This window comes from Lactuca virosa, chromosome 9, assembly GCF_052849685.1.
Source record: "Lactuca virosa cultivar CGN04683 chromosome 9, Lactuca_virosa_CGN04683_v6, whole genome shotgun sequence".
Lineage (NCBI taxonomy): Eukaryota > Viridiplantae > Streptophyta > Magnoliopsida > Asterales > Asteraceae > Lactuca > Lactuca virosa.
This window is the reverse complement of record NC_136434.1, coordinates 207348143-207362015: the sequence shown is the minus strand read 5'-3', so window position 1 is coordinate 207362015 and position 13873 is coordinate 207348143. Positions and strand designations below refer to the sequence as shown.

The window sequence follows — 13873 nt, the reverse complement described above, 5'->3', positions numbered from 1 at the left end:
ATTTTCTATCATTTGAAGTTGTCTACATCTACTTCCTTCTTCATGTAATCAAGACTACTAGATATTGTGGTTCTATTTGGAAAATAGGTGTGTTCATCTTTTTAACATATTAGTTTTGATTTTTAAAATTTAGTTGAAAACATTATTTTTGGTATTTTATTAACTAGGTTTTGCCAATGAATTTAGAAGATAAATTGACTTATTTGGCAAGTTAATTTTGAATTTTCGTCCATTTTGAAAACCTATTCAAATATGTTAATAGTGACATTGCCGTTGTTTTCGTAGACAATAAGGACATGTTGGATTCATCCGATTGATGGCAAATTACATAGAATTGCAATGTATATTACTGTGGAAACCAATTTAGACAATGTACTTCAGATAGTAACAATGTATGAAACAGATGGGCATACACACAAAATGAACACCTTCCGCCCCACGCAATGTGCATGAATCCCTTCTAGTTCTAAAAAAAAAATACTAATCATCTATAACCTATAACCTAATATGAATTTGTTATGATCGTTGCACTTTTGATTATACTATATATTGCACCATGATGTATTACTTCATGTACCTATGTATTCATATGGCAGAAACGTTAACGACACATAATGATTACAACTCGTCTCCGACGATAGCCACATCCGAAGACCCACCGGTAATGGCTGCATAAATCTTCCATAGAACCACGACCACTACCAGAAAGCCCACAAGGATAAACAATGGTGGATTGTTTGAAGTAACTTGTTTGCTTTCTTCCGCCGGAATTGGTTTCGCCGATGGTCGTGGATTTGACGGAAGCGGTGGTTTCTTATCGATTGCGTTTACTTTTCTCTCGGTCAACGTTTGTGAACCGGTGGTGATCGTCGATGAAGGCACCGGAGTTTCAACAGGTTTTGATGGCAAAGGTAATTGAATGGAACGATCTACCTCTGAATTGGAATTCTTCTCAATCTCATTGATTGGGTTGCCATCGTTCTTCTCAATTTTATCGATTTTCACGACGTCAGATTTTTTCACATTGATTGAGTCGTCGATCTTCTCGATTTTTTGAATTTTTTGGATATCCTCGATTTTATCATCTCGTACAGGTGATGAACTTTGCGATTCATTTGGAGTTTCTGATGAATCATTCCCATGAATCTTCTTCTTCTGTTCGACGATAATGCAATCGGTCATGAAAAGATAAGAAAAAAAATTGAACAGATAACAAACTCACCACAGCTGTATCAAACAAAACGGCTTTAAAAATACGAGACATGCGGGAAGAAGATGATTTCTTGATGTCTGGATCAATACAATTGCCGGAGACATCACAATATATTAAATTATCATCGGAGGCCAAAGCCTTCCGTCCGCTGCCGGAAGAAGAATCGTCGCCGGGGGTCGCAGGTTTGAAAAAGTTCTTGAAGATCAAGCTTTTTCCTCTCTTCTTCTTCTTCTTTCTTTTTGAACCATGATCATCCATCATCTTGTCACGAAAGGAGAGATCGATCGCATGTGTTTTTTCATCCAAATAAATTCTTATAATTTTTCAAAAGTGGATTTATATTTTCAGATCGAATTGTACGTGAGAGTGGCCGGTTTTGCATGTTTTAAGCGTTTTTAGATGATGTGATGGTTGTGGCTTGTGAATTGTGATGCAAAATTGTATCCTATGTTTACAACAAAATTAAAATAAAATTCGTTAATATTTATTATTGTAAATTCAAGTTTGGATATTTAAAGATCGTAATACATTTTAAACACTTTTTTAGTTTTTTATATTTATAACAAAAATGAAATCCTTTTAAAAGACATATACAAAATTTAATAGATACTTGTACTCTTGTAGAAATTAAAGTCATATTATGCATTATTCAAGAAATAAACAATATTTGATAAACTTTTTAAAATATTGACTGAGAATACGATTAGTTTAAAGTTGAATAAAAGTAATATGATCAGGACAATACAAGTAAGTTATATATAACTTTTATTAGTACATAATGGAATAATATTTATAATATATATGAAGTGGTTTGTCTTTGTTCCTCAGTTAATTCAATTGAAATCACAAACACTAAACCCAGTTTAGAGCATAGCACATTAGAAAATTATATAAGGCTCAATCCTCAATGTTTAGATATATTTAACAAAAATTAATTATTAACCAAAAGTTGTTTTTATTTATGTAAAAATATTTAAAAAAAATGATTATAAGTTTTTAAAATATATAAAATAACATAAAATATAAAAAGCTAAAAACTTCTAAAAGCTCTTAGAATTACAAACATTTGTTGCCGAAATACAAAAAGATTATATGTTTTTCTTGTTTAGATCTAAACCATAACTAAATTGTCCATTTCTAAAAATTGAACTTGAAATATCATTTTTACATTAATTATTAATGGTAATCAATTAGATGGATTGACCGGTTGGCTTGAAAAGGTTTTAAAAAGCCCGCCTAACAGTTTAAGTATAAAAATATAATCGAGTGAACATTATGGAAACAATTTATTTGTGAAACCCTAATTATGCTTTCCTTCCCTATTAGAAAATGACGTCATCTCCCTCCTCCACCCTTATCGCTGACGACTTCAAGCAAGCAAAAGAGAAAGAACAAATTTAATCAATTAGGCTATATTTGGCATACTAGCTGAAAAGATAGCTGTTAAATAAAAATATAGCTGATAAAAAATAACATTTCGCAAAACTAGCTGAAAAATAAGAAATGACAATAAAAAGACATTTAAAAGAATGTGTTTTTATAATCTCTTAAAGGGGTATATTTGAAAAATTATAAAAAAACTCTTAAAAAGCTAGTCTAAATAGCTTTTAAAAAAGCTAGCTTATAAACTACTTGGCTTGCCAAACACAACTTAAAAAAACTCGAAAAATAAGCTAGTTGTGACGTGCCAAACACAACCTTAATGTCTAACATAATTTCTTGTTTTATATGGATATTGATAACGTTAATTGATCTTCATTATTATCAAAGGATCCATACGTAGCAATGTATGATCCTTAAAACATCATATGATTGTTGATTATTGTTTGTCTAATTGTATTTGATTTTTAGGATTATTAAAAAACTTAATTTGTATATTTCGTTGCAAAATTGTTTTTAATCAATTAAACACCAAATGCTACCCCATTCTTAGTTTAATGTAGTTGCAAGTTACATACTACAAAAGATATGCTACTTGTTTAAAAGGTTTTATCGTACCTTACTATGGTAATTATTTTCCATAGTTGCAGTAACACCGACTTCAAGATGTCATAATAAAACTTGAAAGATAACTTTTTTTTTATATATTGACATATAATGCCTGGTTGGGATAAGACTAGGTTTGTACGCCCTAATTAGGCTGAAGATGACAAACAAACATCCACATCACCAATTGACACCACACATGCAAATGTTTACCAAAAATTATACCTTAAAAGAAATAAAATGGGCAAAACAAAAGGCTAGCCAACTCTCATATAGCGCATCCACAATACATTGAATATTCATAGAGTTCAATATATTGCCATATCACTTTTTTACATTTCATACAACTCTATTAATTTTTCTTACAATGTATAGAACTCTACAAAGTTCAATAGAACATAACAAAAGCTAGTTTATAGTATTTATTCAAGAATTAGAAAACTTACTTTTTTCTATTGAAAAGTTCAATGACCATTGAACTCCAAATCTATTGAATGCTAAAGTGACATTTCACATTAATAGAATTTCATTCATTGAATGACAACTAAACTTACCATCTCGTTCAATTTGCCAATTGAACTCGCCATTATGGATGCTCTTAGGTCTAAACCGAAAAATTAACAAAATATAAGGTATTTTATGCAATAAACTCATTACTCATATGTGGTTTAAAATATTAACAAAATAATAAGGTCCGAAGTGCAAGATGTTCAAATAAGGGGCCTAAAGTGAAAAAAAACAACAACAAGTTTGATACTTTATTTTGGCGTGTAGAAATTGAACAGGAAGGACTGCTTTCCAAGAAAACGCAAACACAGAGGTACCCTTTTCGGCGCATAGTCGCTTCCATATTGCTAGGGCATCGAATACACAGACTTCTCTTCTTTCTCTCTTTTATTCAATCCATTAGAACTATCATCTAAACAGTAGGAGTCACCATTTTGAAAGAAATTGTAGGAGATGGAAGTTCTCCGGATGAATCTGGCAAAGGTCCGTATTCCGGAGCCTACCAATCGCATATACAAGCAGGAATGCTGCATCAGTTTCGATACTCCGGTGAGTATTCCTTTTTCCGTTTCTTCCTTTTCTTGGTTTGTCTATGAGAAGCGATGTGAAATGGGGTTTAAGAAAGCCGAATGAAATAGGGTTTTGCGTGTAATTTTAGGGAAAATTTTAGGTTGTGGAATCCGATTAATTTACTACTACTAGGGTCTAGAATCATGGTATGCATGTCTTGTATATGTGCGTAATTTATTCTCTCGAACGATTCCACGATTCACTCCTAGAATGTGCTCGTTGATTTTTTGGTAGAACTACATTTTGATTTTAGATGTCAAACATAACTTTTTTCAAATGCAAATGCGTTATATTTGTTTGTAATTTGGATTCCTTATCTCTCTCATATTCTTGCTTCAGAAATCCGAAGGTGGATTGTTTGTGGACATGAACACGTTTCTTGCATTTGGTAAGGACTACGTTGGCTGGAACTTTGAGAAAACTGGTAACCCGGTTTATCTCCATATAAAACAAACAAAGAAAGCAATCCCTGAAGATAGACCTTTGAAGAAACCTACACTCTTGGCTATAGGTATTTCATCTCACATCTTCTGTAATTTTACTGAAATCATTTTGGTTCTATCGATTGTGATTTCACTTATTCTTGTAGGTGTTGATGGTGGATTTGATAACCAAGAACCTGAATATGACGAAACTTACAACATAATAATTCTCCCAGACTATGCAACTCTCCCATTTCCATCAGTGCAATTGCCTGAAAAGGTTTTTGCCTGTTTTGAGTGTTTTCCCTTCACTCTTTTACCATTTTCTTCATTTCTGTGTTCTTTTTCATCACCATTTCTGCAATGTATACAGGTAAGATTGGCAGTTGATGCAATTTTGATTGCTGAGGGTGCTGAGAGGAAAGAACAACTTGCATCATGGACAGCTGATAAGAAGCAAATAAGTGAACATGCATTGACATTAAAACAGATAGATAATGGTGTCATTGTTCCTCCATCTGGATGGAAATGTGCAAAGTGTGACAAGACTGAAAATCTTTGGTTGAATTTGAGTGATGGAATGATTTTATGTGGGAGGAAATTATGGGATGGAAGTGGTGGAAATAATCATGCCATTGATCATTACAATGAAACTCATTATCCTCTTGCTGTAAAGCTTGGGACAATAACTTCTGATCTTGAAGGAGCAGGTAATAGTAATACTAGCTTGTTTGTGTGTTTTTTTTTACCATTTTACCCTTTGAACTTTTATCTTTTTTCGAATATAATTATGAGTTTGACACTTTGGCAGCTCAGATGTTTTTTCTTATCCGGAGGATGAAAGTGTTACTGATCCTCTTTTGGCTGAACATTTGGCATTTTTTGGCATTGATTTTTCCTCATTGCAAAAGGTAAATATCTTTCAATCAAAAGATATAATAATGCCATTAATGTTGATAATGATATCTGACTTTTTTTTTAAAATAAAAATAAATTCAGACAGAAATGACAACAGCTGAAAAGGAACTTGACCAAAATACAAACTTTGACTGGAATCGGATTCAAGAAAGTGGTCAAGAAGTTGAACCGATTTATGGACCTGGATACACAGGGCTTGTGAATCTTGGAAACAGGTAAAATTTTTGTTTCTTGAAATGATTTTGTTTTTTTTTTTTTTATAAAAAAAGTTCATTCATTTTTTCGTATGTTTTGTGGTTTTATAATGTTATTCTGTGCAGTTGTTATTTGGCTTCAACTATGCAAGTTGTTTTCTCAACTCATTCGTTTTGTTCACGGTTTGCATACTATTTCATTTTTATTTATTTATTTTTTGACATTTTGACAAGTTTGCATAATTAATTATTCAACTACACAGATACTACAAGAACCAAAATTTGAAAATGGCTTTTGATAATGCTCCTGCTGATCCAACTGTAGACTTGAATATGCAGTTGTAAGTATTTATATTTATATCAAACATAAAATTAAAAAAGAAAATCATATGTTAATTCATAATATTAAATTGTTTTGATTTTTTTTTTGGCAGAACAAAACTTGCTAATGGTTTGCTTTCTGGTAAATATTCCATGCCAGCTGTGCAGGTGAGTTGGAAATTGAAACTTAACTTTATTTCAATTTTTACATTTATTATTATATGCTTTTTAACCATGAAATGTTTATCCTCCAGAATAATGATGTGGACTCATCTCCAAATTCTGTAAGTTTGTAACTTGATTTATAATTTCTTTTGATGAAACTTTAATTTGTTTTTTATTTTTATTTTTTTAAAAGAAACAAGAAGGGATTCGTCCCAGAATGTTCAAGGCAGTAATTGCAGCCAGTCATCCAGAATTTTCAACCATGCGTCAACAGGTAAGTTTAATAATTAATTTTTATAAACAGAATGTTTGTTTTTAGTTAATTATATAATTTTTTTAAAAAAAATTATGTACAGGATGCACTAGAGTTTTTTTTACATTTGATAGAGCAAGTTGAGCGAATTCATTCTGGAAACCCTAATTTGGATCCTTCTAGAAGCTTCAAATTTGGTATTGAAGAGCGATTACAATGTCCTTCTGGAAAAGTTGCTTACAACAAAAGGCATGACTATATTCTTTCCTTGAATATTCCACTTGATAAAGCTACCAACAAAAGTGAGTTCTTTTCTCCCTTTGACTTCAAAAGTTTTTTGATATTTAATTTGTTATTAATTAATTAATTCATATTACAGAGGAACTGGACGAGTTTCAGAAATATAAGACGCAAAAAGAGGCAAAGGGGGAGAAACTGTAAGTCAGATATTAAAAAAAAAAAAATTCATTTCAATTTTCAACTTTTTTTCTCATTAAGATTTTGTACTTTTTCAGGTCTTCAGAAGAAATTGTGCGCCCAAGAGTGCCATTAAGTGATTGTTTGGATAGCTTTTCTTCACCTGAAGATGTTCAAGGATTTTTTAGCACTGCATTAAATACTAGGACAACAGCAATCAAGTAAGTTTATTATTTTTAAAATATATATATATATATATATATATATATATATATATTTCATTTATAAAAAACCATAAACTTTTTGTTTTTTTATTTTTTGTTTGTCCTTTATAGAACCGCAGGTCTGACTTCATTCCCTGATTATCTGGTACTCCATATGAGGAAATTTGTAATGGAAGCTGGTTGGGTGCCTAAAAAGCTTGGTATAAAACTATAAATATATGCAAATTACAAAATGGTCCCCGTGTTTTCGGATTTCTGATTTCTACCCTGTTTAGTCCATATCTGAAACCCTTTTCAATTTTCGTCCTTATTTCAATTTTAAATTAATACAAAACCTTGTAATTTATTTTTTTATATAAATCAGAAAGCACAGGGACCATTTTTGTAACTTAATCCATGTACTTTTTCTCTCTTGATTTTTTTTTGGGATAATTTATTTGAATTTGGTTGTTGCAGATGTTTACATAGATGCTGATGACATCATCGATATTAGTCACATGAGAAGCAAAGGCTTACAACCAGGCGAAGAGTTGTTACCTGAAGATGGTATCATTTCTTTACACATAAAAATATAAATTTGTTTTTTTTTTTTAATAAAAAATAAAAATTGTGATGTAATAATAAAAAATAGGTCCTGGAGGACAGGAAGAGTCAACAAAGGTTATGGCAAATGAAGATATTGTGTCCCAACTTGCTGGAATGGGATTTAATCATCTGCATTGTCAAAAGGCTGCAATTAATACTTCAAATGTTGGTGTAGAAGAGGCCATGAATTGGTTGCTTTCCCACATGGATGATCCAGGTTTTTACCTTTTACTTTGACAAATTTACCCTCTTGGTATTTTTATAATTACCGTTTTTCCCTTTTTCAGATATTGATGCTCCGATTCAGAAAGAGGCAGGAAACAATGATGTTGATCCATCAAAGATTGCTATGTTGGTTTCGTTTGGATTTGAAGAAGAAGTAGCTAAGAAGGCTTTAAAGGCATCGGTAAATATCTCACACATTAAAATATATATATATATATATATATATATATATATATATATATTAATTTAGTTATAATTTACAATCTGATTTTTGTAATTCTTACTTAACAGGGGGGTGATATTGAGAAAGCAACAGATTGGATTTTTAACCCCCCTGCTTCATCTGGGCCTATGGATATGGATGCCACATCAAGCAGTGGACCCACTACTACCACTGTGGACCCCACATTACCCGATGGAAATGGAAGTAAGTTTATGTTAAATATTTTTGTTGCATATAGGAAAATTAGTTTATGTTTTTAATTTTTAATTTGTGTGCGTGTGTGCAGAATATAGACTGATTGGGCTAGTGAGCCACATAGGCAGCAACACACAGTGTGGGCATTATGTAGCCCACGTGTACAAAGAAGGAAGATGGGTGATTTTTAATGATGATAAAGTGGGTGTTTCTAAAGACCCTCCAAAAGACATGGCATACCTCTATTTCTATGAAAGGATCCAAACTTGAAACAAGAACCCCCACATACCTGGTTTTTTCTTTGAATCTGGAACATGGAAGGTAGAATAGACTTTTTTTTTTTTTTTTTCTTTTTTTTAGTTAATGTTTGAATTTTCAGTCTATGCCCATGTTGTGGGATCATATACTTTGTTTAGTATTGGTTTATAATTTCAAAGTTTGCAAATTGCCTTTGGTTTTTTCAATCTATAATCCTTGTCCAAATAAGATAATGCTTGGTCTCATGGAGGAATGGAATGTTAGGTTATGTTTTGGAATAGAATCTGAATTCCATTGCATCCATTAACCATATAATATGGAGGTGATGACCTAATCTAGTATTATTATTAACCAAAGTTGTTAATGATCCTATGATCCCACCTAGGTAAAGGTAAATTTATCCTGTTCATACTTGGATCATTTTTGGTTAAGATCAAAGTAGGATTGTAGGAGATCGATTGTAGATAGAAATGTATTTTGTTATGGTTTAAACTGTTTTTGGTAGGATATTACAAAGTAGAAAACGATCCAATCTTGGCAACCTTAATTATTATTATCAAACAAATGTCAAAGATTTGATCAGATTTCAAACATAAATGGTGTATTTGGTGCATATAAATTGTGAGATCATTTAAGCTACTTTTTTGAATATGCTTATTTCTTGCTAATGTTATGTTGTTTTACATTTGTTAGTTTTTATCAAACATTATTATTTTATTAGCTAACCTTTCATCATCTATTTTCAAACCAAATCACAATCAATCTATTCCTTTTCATAAACTAATAAAGGGAAAACTATGTGACACCTTTATTACCAATAATTTAGCCGTTCAAAAAATTGTTTAACAAATGGTCGTATAGTCGACCACTTTAACCATAAAATTATAACCTAACCTTTGTAGAGGTAAATAATATACCATCAACTATGATACTGTCTAGAATACAAGTTTTCGTAAGCATTTTATTAAAAAGTCTCAAACTATTCCAAAAATTTAGTTCCTAGTATGTATCTTGTATCCTCATTTATCTCCTTGATAGAGTACTCAAACACCGGAGACTACACAAAATAGTAACATTAAAACAAATTTTAATTAAATTAAGATGTACCTTTAAATTAGTAACATTCAATCATACTTTATATTTGTTTGAAATATATTATAAATATATACAAAATGTAAGTTAAGTTTTGTTTCTACAAACACTGTAGCTAATAGTTATGTTCATAAGGCACATTGGACAACTATTATGCACTTCTATTTATTTCTTTTGTTATTTTGCGTCTGCCTTGAATTGATCATTTATAATAACTGAAATACCTCCTAACGTTTAATATTTATTACAAAATTGGTCCCTAAACTATTTCCACTTATTGACAAATCATCTCCAAATCCAGATTGTTTCCTATAAACTTTTTTAAAATTAGATATTTATAAGTTTAACCCCAAAACTTTTATTGTTTATGTGTTATTCAATTTTATTTACTATATATTAAGAACTAATGTCAAACGTGTGTTATAAATTCAACTTTATTTATGCTTCTATATAATTTTAATTTTAATTTTTTTTTATCTAAGTTGAAGCTGCGGCGCACTTCTTTTGTCAAACTTTAGTCCATATGTTTTGGTTGTTATTATTTTTAGTATTTGCTTTTATATTATTGTATTTTTGTCAATATAATTGTTCCTATATTCTTACGAATTATTCAAAAACCATCTAACATATAAAAATAGTCCATAAACTCTTCTCCATTTTTGATAAATCATCCAAGAGTTTTTTTTTTTTTAAATTTTTTTTTAGTGTTTTTGGAAGATATGATATGAATAAAAGGAACGACCTCAAATACTAGTTCTATACAAGTAAAAGAGACAGTCGATCACTTTAGAAAACTGTTTACTATAGTAAAAAAAACATGAATAAACTATTAGTTTTCAAAAACAAATTATAAAAGTCCACTTATGATTCGTGAATATAAACCATAAAATCATGAAATATGAAAAATTATGTGATATCTCAAAATATGTGGCTGTGTAGCGACACTCCTCCTCCATCCACCATTCCTTTATCCACTTTCACCCCCTTTTTACATCTTCTCTCTTCTTCATATTCATTTCCAATCTGCTCCATCCTCCTCCCATGGCTGCTTTTACTCTCTCTCCTGCTACTTCTTCTCAGGTACTCTCTGCAAATTTCAATTCCATTCCTCAAATGTTATCTCGTCGATTTGTTTGCTAATGATATCGATTCTAATTTTGACAGTTGCGATCTGGCACCAATGGATTGTTCTCGCCGGCTCAAGGGCTAATGGCCAAATCTGCTAAAAGCCAATCATCGGCGGGAAGGGAAAGAGGGATGAAGGTGACGTGTCAGGCGGCGAGTATCCCCGCCGATCGAGTTCCGGATATGGAGAAGAGGAAGCTGATGAACTTGTTGCTTCTTGGTGCTATTGGCCTTCCGTCCACCGGAATGTTGCTTCCGTACACCTACTTCTTCGTTCCACCTGGGTTTGTTCTCATTCCCTTCCGTTTATCTTTCTAGAATCCTCATCGTACATATAGCAAATAGATAATTTATGATACTCTATTAAAGTTTGATTATTTAATATTGATGGATTGATGTGCTAAAAAAAAAAAAAAAAATTATTTAATGATTAATAAACTAAAATCACGATTCTATCATTTTATTTGTTACAGTGTTTAACTTAAAACGTAAATCGAGCTTGATTATTTAATGATTAATAAACTACAATGACGATTCTATCATTTTATTTGTCCAACTATAATAACATTTTCTAAAATTGTTTATTAGTATCTATATAAAAATCCATGTTTTTACAAGTAATATCTTAAGTAATAATAAGATAATACTTGTAAAAAATGGAATATTTTTTTGAATCAAATTTTAAACAGTTCCGGAGGTGGAGGTGGTGGAACTGCCGCTAAAGATGCCCTTGGAAACGACATCGTTGTAGCAGAATGGCTAAAAACCCATGGACCCGGCGACCGAACCCTATCTCAAGGTCTAAAGGTACTACTGCTACTTCTTTTACTTTTAAAGTTAGATACAAAAATTGCAATTTTTGTCTAATTGAGACAAGATCCAATCCAATTCAAGTTGAACGTTGTAGAATTTAGGGACTGTTTGATACCACAATTAAAAGCTTTGATAATATAAATGATTTTAGAATTTGTGTGAAATTGTAGGGAGACCCGACGTACTTAGTGGTGGAGAATGACAGAACCCTAGCCACATACGGAATCAATGCAGTGTGCACCCATCTCGGGTGTGTCGTGCCATGGAACAAAGCAGAGAACAAGTTCATGTGCCCGTGCCATGGTTCCCAATACAACAACCAAGGCAAAGTTGTTAGGGGTCCCGCTCCTCTCGTAAGACACCCCGTTCCCCTTTTCTTTTCGTATAAAATACCAGTGCATAATGTACAAGTTTTGATGCATGAGGTGCAAGTTTTTTTTTTACACCACGCACAATTCTGATACATGAGATACAAGTTTTATTACACACAAGTACAACTTATGATGCAAAAAGTAGAAAGTAGCGATGCATAATGTATAGATTTTGATGCACATGGTACAAGTTATTGATGCAGTAATTTGTTGATGTGTGAACAGTCGTTGGCACTTGCTCATGCGGATGTCGATGATGGGAAAGTGATATTTGTTCCATGGACTGAGACAGATTTCAGAACCGGTGAGGCTCCATGGTGGTCATAAGCGTCTCGATCCCTCCCTTTTGAGATTCTTGGTTTGTTTTGATTCGAGAATTAAAATATGTACACACAACTTAAGGTTTTAAATATTGTACCCAAAAAGTTTATAAATTTGTAAAATGGTTATCAATAATTATTTTTAGTGTCTTATAAGTTGCTCTTGTGTTGAAAGTCATTTAACATAAATGCACATTCATCACAAATCTTTTGGATTTATGTGTTGTGTGGTTGGTGTTGTAGAATGGTTATCAATGATTATTTTAAGTGTCTTATAAGTTGCTCTTGCCTATACGATCGTCGATCAACAATGGATACAACCAACTTTTCTATCGAGATAAACCGATTTACATGATTCAAATCTGTGGTGTAGGATTTGAATTGTTAACAACGTTGGAATTCAAATGAAAAGATTCTATGATGTCACCTTATAATATATGAATTTGAACCGAATATTTTTTAAACCATAAAAAAGTACCAAAACAAATTAAGCTAGGAATTAAGTCTATGTTTGGCATGCTATAACTAACTTATTTTTCAAGTTTTTTATGTTCTCTTGTTTGACAAACAAAAAAATTGTTTATAAACTAACGTTTAAAAAAACTATAAATACTAGCATTTCAACGAACTTTTTCGGTTTTTCAAAAATTCTCATAAATATACTCTTTCTTCATTACAAATATTACATAATTTTCTTAGGCTCTTCACTAAGTGGATAGAATAGAAGTGTCCAATTTGAATCAGACTATTTGGTTTGGATATTCAGATATTTAGATTGGTTTTTAGCAAAACCGATTTATTATTTTGGATTTCGGATTGATTTTAGTTTATAAAATAAAACCCGAATAGTTCAGAAAAACCGAATGAATTTATTATTATTTTATTTATTTTTAATATATATCTTTAATAATTTAGTAAATTTACTAAATTATTTTTTAATAGATTAGATAGTTTTATCGATTATAATACCTTTATAGTATTTTTGTCTAAAAAAACCTACTATTATATATTTTTCTTGATAGATGTTTATAAGTTTTAATTCACAGCTAATTAAACAATTTTATTAAGTTATTATTATTATTATTATTATTATTATTATTATTTAATTTTAAATAAAGTGGGATAATACTCGATTTATATATTTATTAAAATGTCTTGCATCTTGAAAACCGAATCATAAAAACCGATCCAAACGAATTGTAATTGGGTTGGATCAGATCAGATTTGAATTTAGTTCGGACTGTTTGGATCTATGTTTTGAAAACCATAATTAATTTGAATTCTCTTGATCGGATCAGATCGAACTGATCTATCCAATCGAACACCCTAATCTTCTACATGTCTTTTTATGTCATTGTACATATTTAGCTAAATTATTAGTTAGTTTTACCAAACATTAGTTGTTAATCAACTATCAGATAATTTTTTAGCTATCCCGTCGAACGTATAGTTTAAATAAAATAAGATTGCCTTTAC

The 13873-nt window shown here is 31.1% G+C and overlaps 3 protein-coding genes across 3 annotated transcripts; 2 read left to right on the top strand and 1 right to left on the bottom strand.

Annotated features, from left to right (window-relative positions):
* Window positions 1-382: 382 nt before the first annotated feature.
* LOC145141263 (uncharacterized) lies at window positions 383-1506 on the bottom strand. Its single transcript, XM_079074565.1, has 2 exons — window positions 1223-1506; window positions 383-1155 (listed from the first exon to the last, which is right to left on the bottom strand). The coding sequence occupies exons 1-2, from the start codon at window positions 1472-1474 to the stop codon at window positions 619-621; spliced, it is 789 nt and encodes a 262-aa protein (XP_078930691.1). The 5' UTR covers window positions 1475-1506; the 3' UTR covers window positions 383-618.
* Window positions 1507-3988: 2482 nt separating this feature from the next.
* Window positions 3989-8882, top strand: UBP14 (ubiquitin-specific protease 14). Its single transcript, XM_079071405.1, has 21 exons — window positions 3989-4019; window positions 4157-4255; window positions 4616-4787; window positions 4866-4978; window positions 5072-5408; window positions 5515-5609; window positions 5698-5831; window positions 5937-5993; window positions 6074-6151; window positions 6245-6299; window positions 6386-6415; window positions 6490-6570; window positions 6653-6851; window positions 6929-6986; window positions 7065-7187; window positions 7302-7390; window positions 7647-7736; window positions 7822-7992; window positions 8063-8181; window positions 8292-8427; window positions 8510-8882. Exons 2-21 carry the CDS (start codon window positions 4160-4162, stop codon window positions 8686-8688), a joined length of 2412 nt encoding a protein of 803 aa, XP_078927531.1. The 5' UTR covers window positions 3989-4019; window positions 4157-4159; the 3' UTR covers window positions 8689-8882.
* A 1807-nt stretch (window positions 8883-10689) lies between these two features.
* Window positions 10690-12553, top strand: PETC (photosynthetic electron transfer C). Its single transcript, XM_079070962.1, has 5 exons — window positions 10690-10848; window positions 10933-11177; window positions 11583-11700; window positions 11877-12059; window positions 12303-12553. The coding sequence occupies exons 1-5, from the start codon at window positions 10810-10812 to the stop codon at window positions 12402-12404; spliced, it is 687 nt and encodes a 228-aa protein (XP_078927088.1). The 5' UTR covers window positions 10690-10809; the 3' UTR covers window positions 12405-12553.
* Window positions 12554-13873: the final 1320 nt, after the last annotated feature.